Here is a 5,923-nt window from a genome sequence, read left to right on the forward strand (position 1 = left end):
ACAAGGCATTTTAGCAGAATGCCCAGGCCTGGGGAATAGTTCTAAAGTGTCCCTCCACCCTGCAGAGGCATAGTTACTACTAGAGTTTCTTGAGCTATGCCCAATGGATGGCTTCAAAAAGCTGTCTTGTGTAGGACCTAGATCACTGCCTGGCTTACATGCCTGTCACTGAAGCAGTCACCAGCCTTCCTCAAACAGGCTGTAGCCCCAGGTATAACTCAAAATGTTACCTAGCACCACAAGGCTGAAACACTCAAAAACAGTGCTAATTAATGTCCAGGTAACATGACCTGTAGGCCCAGTCCTGATCAGGGAAGCCAGGCGTTGCTTTATAACCCTTAAGTCCTAGAACGGCTCTTGGTTATCAGGAGGAGCTGGCTCAACCAGGCTCTTCCAAGGACTTGTGGCACCACTAAGGATCCATGGCTTCCAGAGCCCAGAGTAGGTCAATACCCTTAAGGCACTAGCTACCGGACCTCAGTTACCTCGGGTCTGAGCAACTTGTTCTCAACAGCCATGTTCCCTGTGCTCAGTGGCCTCTCAGCCTGGTGGCCCCACTGGACAGTTAGGATGGCATCTACTGAAAACTTGGTTTATCTTTCTTCCTAGCAAAGGGACAATGGGAAACACTTCAGGGCTTTGGGTGAGGCTAAGTAGAAGCCACTTGCCTATTCCATGTTCAGCTCTGGGTTTTATTCCAGTACCATAAAACCAACCAACCAAGCAGCCACTTCAGAGCCACAGAAAACAAAGCAGGCCCAGGGAAGTTCCTGGAAAGTACATGGTGACCCCTCAGGTATGACGACGAGTGGTTCAGAGGGCCACTGTCATTGCATAACTACCTTCACCATGCCTATCTGCTATTGAGCCCAACTTTGGATTCTTGGGTAAGTGTGGCTGGGCAGCTAGCCCAGGACAATCCCTCAGCCTGGCTTTTCCTGAGCCAGGAGCCCCATCTGTACCAAACCCCAGCCCTGTTCTATGAAGCTAACCATCCTGAACTGTCTGGGGCAAAGGATTTTGCAGTTTAGTTTTTCCTTTTACTTTTTGTTGTTGTTATTTTCAAGACAGGGCTTCTCTGTGTATCCCCTGCTGTCCTTGACTATAGACCAGGCTAGCCTAAACCTCTCAGAGATCCACCTGCCTCTTCCTCCCAACTACTGGGATTAAAGGTGTGCACCACCATGGCTGGCTTCAAATTTATTCTTATGAAAAAAAGCCAAATCTTGGGTGGGGGCATGTTGACATACTCTTTTAATTCCAGCACTCAGGTGTCAGAGGCAGGTGGATTTATATAAATTTGAGGCCAGTCTGGTCTATACAACCTGGGCACATAGTGAGCCTCTATCTCAAAAGCAAAACAAACAATCCTCCTCCTCAAACAAAACTCAGGGCTGGAGAGATGGTTCATTAGTTAAGAGTACTGACTGTTCTTCCAGAAGACCTGGGTTCAGTTCCTGGCACCACATGGTAGCTTAAAAGCAACCATCTGTGACTCTAGTTCTAAATTGTCTTTTTCTGGCCTCTGCAGGTACCAGGTCATACATGGTATACATATATACATGCAGAAAAAAACACATACATATAAAACAAAAATGAATAATCTTTTAAAAACAGACACACACACACACAAACACAACAAACCTCAAGCTAGATATGGTGACTTAGGTAATCACAGCATTTGGGAGTTTGAAGCCAGACTGAACAACCTGGTGAGGCCTTATCCCCTACCTTAAAATCTCCAGCATCTAGACATTGTATCTCCAAGTATACACGGCACCTACAGGCTCTTCTGTCCTTCCTGGAAAGCACCAGAAATCCAGCCCTCACTTTTATTGACCAACTCAACCCTCGGCCTTTAGCAGACCACCTGACACTGTAGACTCACTAGTTTTCATTTCTATGACATTGTAGACTATCTCCTTTGAAAATGAAGACTTCTAGCTTAATAGTCCCAGAGCACTTGCCTAACATATATAAAGCTCCAGCATTGAAAAACTTAAGCAATCACTCCATCGGCACATTAAAAAAATAGGTTTAATGCAGGTGATTCATCTCATAAAGAATTTAACAGGCACTCAGGACACTGGGCAGCTGGGTGTGCAATGACTGACAAGGTCCTGTCATTCCCTCCCACCACCAGCCCTCTGACACACCCACCATCACCCAGCAAATGGGCTTCAGGCTGCTCTGAGGAGCATGAGCTAATAAACAAAGAACAATGCTGCTTTGGGGGAGAGTGGGATTTAGTGCAAACAATTCTTGGCAGCAAGCGAGCAACAGCGGGGTCCATTGGGAAGGCACCTCACCTGCTGTCCTGGGAGGCACAGACTTCCTCCATGAGCCCTCCTGCTAGACCAATGGGCACAGCTGGCTACAAATTAAAGAGCGAGGTCAACAGTCTTACATCTTTGCTTTCCCTGTTTGGGTTTCTTCAAGTTTCTCGTCAGTGGAACACAACTGGTTTTCCTGACAGGGTTAGGTCAAAGGGGCCACCCCATGCCCAGGGGTAGGGTGACAATTTAGGATGAAGCATATCTTGGCTGGATATGCTCAATGCCCCTGGGATTACAACTCAAAGCACTTCACTCGTCACCCAGGCCCCGTCAGCAGTGACAGCCACATCTCACTCCTGATAGAGACCAAAGGGGTCAGGTACTCCCTTCTTTTTTTTTAATCTCACAAACTAGGCCTAACAGCCAGGTGGGGAAGGTGCAGCTAGCCCACCCAGGCTGCCCACTGGCACAGGTAAATACCACGGAGAAGGTATAATCGGTTTGCTCCTCCTTTTCCACTGGTCTGGCTAAGACTTTGGGAGGCTGCTAGAGGCCTCCATCCCCCAGAGACAGTGAAAACTCCTCCCAGGTCTAAGTGACGGTGGCTTCCAAGGCGCCTTACATTTTCAGAGCTCTAACAGGGCCTGACATACAGACCTACCCAAGGTGTGGACCAGCCCCTGCTCTGGAGTCCAAGCCTTGGTGGTTGTGTTCCCTTGTACTGAGGACCAGCCAGTGCCATGTACTGCTAGACCTCACCTGTGCTAATCAAGGTGACTCTGAGGCCTGACACAGCCACTTGGTGACAGCAGAGAGTAGTTCATGGGTTTAGGATTGAAGCAGCTCAGAACGGGGCACAATTAGTGGCAGTAGTGTCTGCTTATATAGCCAGATGGGTCCCTGAGGCTAGAGCCAAGAACAGGGCACATAAAGGGGCTGCATAGCCCAGAGGCGCCCCTGCATGGCCCACTGGTTGAGCCTGATGTTGGTGAGAATGTCACACAGGTCTCAGTGCAGAAAAGACAGATGGGCCACCCACTGGACGACTTGAAAATGCACAGGCAAAGCTGAGAAAGACGTCACATCTGGGAGAATGCACTGGAAGGTGGCGTAGAAGCCGACGGGAGACGGTGTGGTCTTCCCCTCAGAGTAGTCTCAGCCCTTTGGTCTCCTTAGTGGGAGTGTGTGCTTCAGGCCTTACTTTTGGGATGGGGCAAAAAAAGGCCCCTACCAGCCCCACCCTTCAAGGAAGGAAACTTCCTATAGCATAATCAGGAGCCCCATGGAGGTTGGGCCCTCACATGTCCACAAAGACCATGAAGCACCAGCCCAGACCCCCAACCAGCAGCATGGTCACATGGATGCCGTAGATGAGCAGCTCGTTCATGAGACGGAAGTCCACGCGCCTGCGCCCCAGCAGCAGCAGCAGCACTGACAGCTTGAGCTGGAAGCGCAGCAGCACGCGCACACCCAGGTACTGCAGGCAGAAGAGCGCGGCCAGCGCACCCCAGAGGGCTGCTGTGAACAGGCTGCAGCTGAAGTAGAGCAGGAAGCGAATAAAGCCGTAAAGCCAGCGGGTCTTGATGTACACATCGAAGTTGTTGTACTTGGTGCGAGCCAGGTGAGAGGTTCTTACTGGCCCACAAGCCGCGTGCAGGCAGGTGGTGTGCGGGCCATGGAAGGAGCGCACCCGCCGCGGGATGGGCATGACCGGCATTGGGCCCGGGCGGCAGTGCTATTTTGCAGTGGTAGTCCAGATGGCTAGCATAGGTGTCATCAGCACCTAGGAGCCCCCAGCTGAGCCTTGGGGAAGGTGTCGGCCTGCAGGAAGAAGTATAAGGAGAGTGCCAGATGAGACTTCCTCAAGGGGGTCCCTATCTGGAAATCAGTTGCACCCTAAGGTTATCCCCGTACTCTTTTCACAAGCCCACAGCGTGGGCAGGCCAAATGTAACATTCTACCTCACAGTACTGGGGAAGGAAAGCAACAGAAATTATGGCCCTCTCTCAGCAGCTGCCATTGGAGGGCCCCTTTGAGGGCTGTCTGTGATAGAATGGAGACAGTCTAGCTAAGCCCACTCCTTACAGCTTCTTGAAGGCCCCATGCTCTATGCTACTGGTTGCATTCCACAAGCCCATTACTCCCCAATACCTCCACAGTCACTTATCTAATAACTTCTTTCAAGGACACCCCATGCAGAATTGCACAACAGTATTGGAATGAAGACAGGGTGTCCACGTTGCCAGCCAGCCCTATGGTCACCTGGTGGGCCTAAACTCTGGCATCCTTTTGAAAGGTTACCTTACCTCCCCCTGCTCTTGCTCTGTAAATGGAGGTAACAAAACCTCTTCCCTGGGGGCTGCCTGAACACGGAAGCATTGCTGGCCTGTCTAGGCTGGGCATGGGGCCAAAGCCCTCCAAACTGGGCCACAAAAAAAGGAGAAACGGCATGTGGTTCCTTATTTCACCAAGCAAATGTCATTTGCAACTGCCTATGTTAATTTGTGGATGGAAATAACATAAATTTCAGACTATATGACAATAGAGACCAAAAGTTGGTAACAGGACAGGGGAATCGTAGCCAACAGGCTTTTGCGACTTTGACTCCTTCACCGCTGCAGGTCCTGAGCAAATGGCTGCCAGTGCAGCTGAGGCCTAGGCGCAGAGAAAGGAAACCTTTCCGGAGCCAGGGAGGTTTAGCTATGCTTTACCCAGCTAGACAGGGCAATGGCTCTTATTCAGGCGTGTCACTGGACACCGCACAGTAGGGGTTTGCATTCTGCAGCAGGTGTACTCAAGTGGAGGTGCACACCAGGGGGCGGCCCGGCACCGTCTCTGCGCATGGGACCCCGGAGCAGGAGGCCCAGCTCTCGAGGGCCCGCCAACCCGGCGCGTGGAGACACGGCCCTTATAAGCCCGCAGGCTATGCGCGACCCCGGCCCTCGGCCCGCGTCCTCTGCGGGCGCTACTTCCGGTGTCAGGGCGCCGTTGCCGTGGAGACGGCCCTTAGGTCCGCGGCCGGTCCCCGCCCGTCCTCGGCCGCTCACCCGGTGCCCTCTCCGTGGCGGTGCCGGTGTCCGGAACCATGCGGCAGGCCGACGGCGCTGGGGACCAGGCCAGCGGTTGAGCCTGTGCCCGGGAGGTGCGACGCCGGGGCGGGCACATGCCGCCGAAGGCCGGGTCGCTTCGCGCGGCCCTTCAGTTGCCCCCGGCTGGCTCCGGCGCCGAGGAGAGGGCGCGCCCGGGCCGGGCCGGAGGCGTTTGTCCCAGCGTGGGAGCCGTAGCGCCGTCCCTCGGCGGCCACCGTAGCGCTGTCCTCACTCCCCCTCCGCCCGCGCCGACACGGTGGAGCCTCCCAGCGCCGGCCTCGAGCCCGCGCGGAGCAGCGGAGAAGTCGACACTGTCAGAGGACGCGCGCTCACGTGTGCGCGCCGCGAGCCGTCCACGACGCCAAGGCCTGCGGCCTCAGCCCGAGGCATGACCGATCTGCGCAGGCGCCGATGTGCCTCCTAGAGCGCCGAGGCGGGTTAGACTCCCAGTGCGCGTGCGTGTGCGCGAGCGTATTGCTCGAGAGTGAGCTGGTTGCTCTCTTGAGATGCCATGGAGATGGGTTTTTCTGTGTGTCACCGGGCGCCGCTAGGCACCCA

At 53.8% G+C, this 5,923-nt stretch overlaps 1 protein-coding gene across 1 annotated transcript; it reads right to left on the minus strand.

Moving 5' to 3' along the window:
• Positions 1 to 2,017: 2,017 nt before the first annotated feature.
• Tmem250 (transmembrane protein 250) lies at positions 2,018 to 5,598 on the minus strand. Its single transcript, XM_021641117.2, has 2 exons — positions 5,324 to 5,598; positions 2,018 to 4,097 (listed from the first exon to the last, which is right to left on the minus strand). Exon 2 carries the CDS (start codon positions 3,991 to 3,993, stop codon positions 3,574 to 3,576), a length of 420 nt encoding a protein of 139 aa, XP_021496792.1. The 5' UTR covers positions 3,994 to 4,097; positions 5,324 to 5,598; the 3' UTR covers positions 2,018 to 3,573.
• Between the last annotated feature and the right edge of the window lie 325 nt (positions 5,599 to 5,923).

Source organism: Meriones unguiculatus, chromosome 8 (assembly GCF_030254825.1).
Source record: "Meriones unguiculatus strain TT.TT164.6M chromosome 8, Bangor_MerUng_6.1, whole genome shotgun sequence".
NCBI lineage: Eukaryota > Metazoa > Chordata > Mammalia > Rodentia > Muridae > Meriones > Meriones unguiculatus.

Coding starts and splice junctions, on each gene's coding strand:
- Tmem250 (XM_021641117.2), bottom strand. CDS start 3,993: ATGCCGGTCATGCCCATCCCGCGGCGGGTGCGCTCCTTCCATGGCCCG.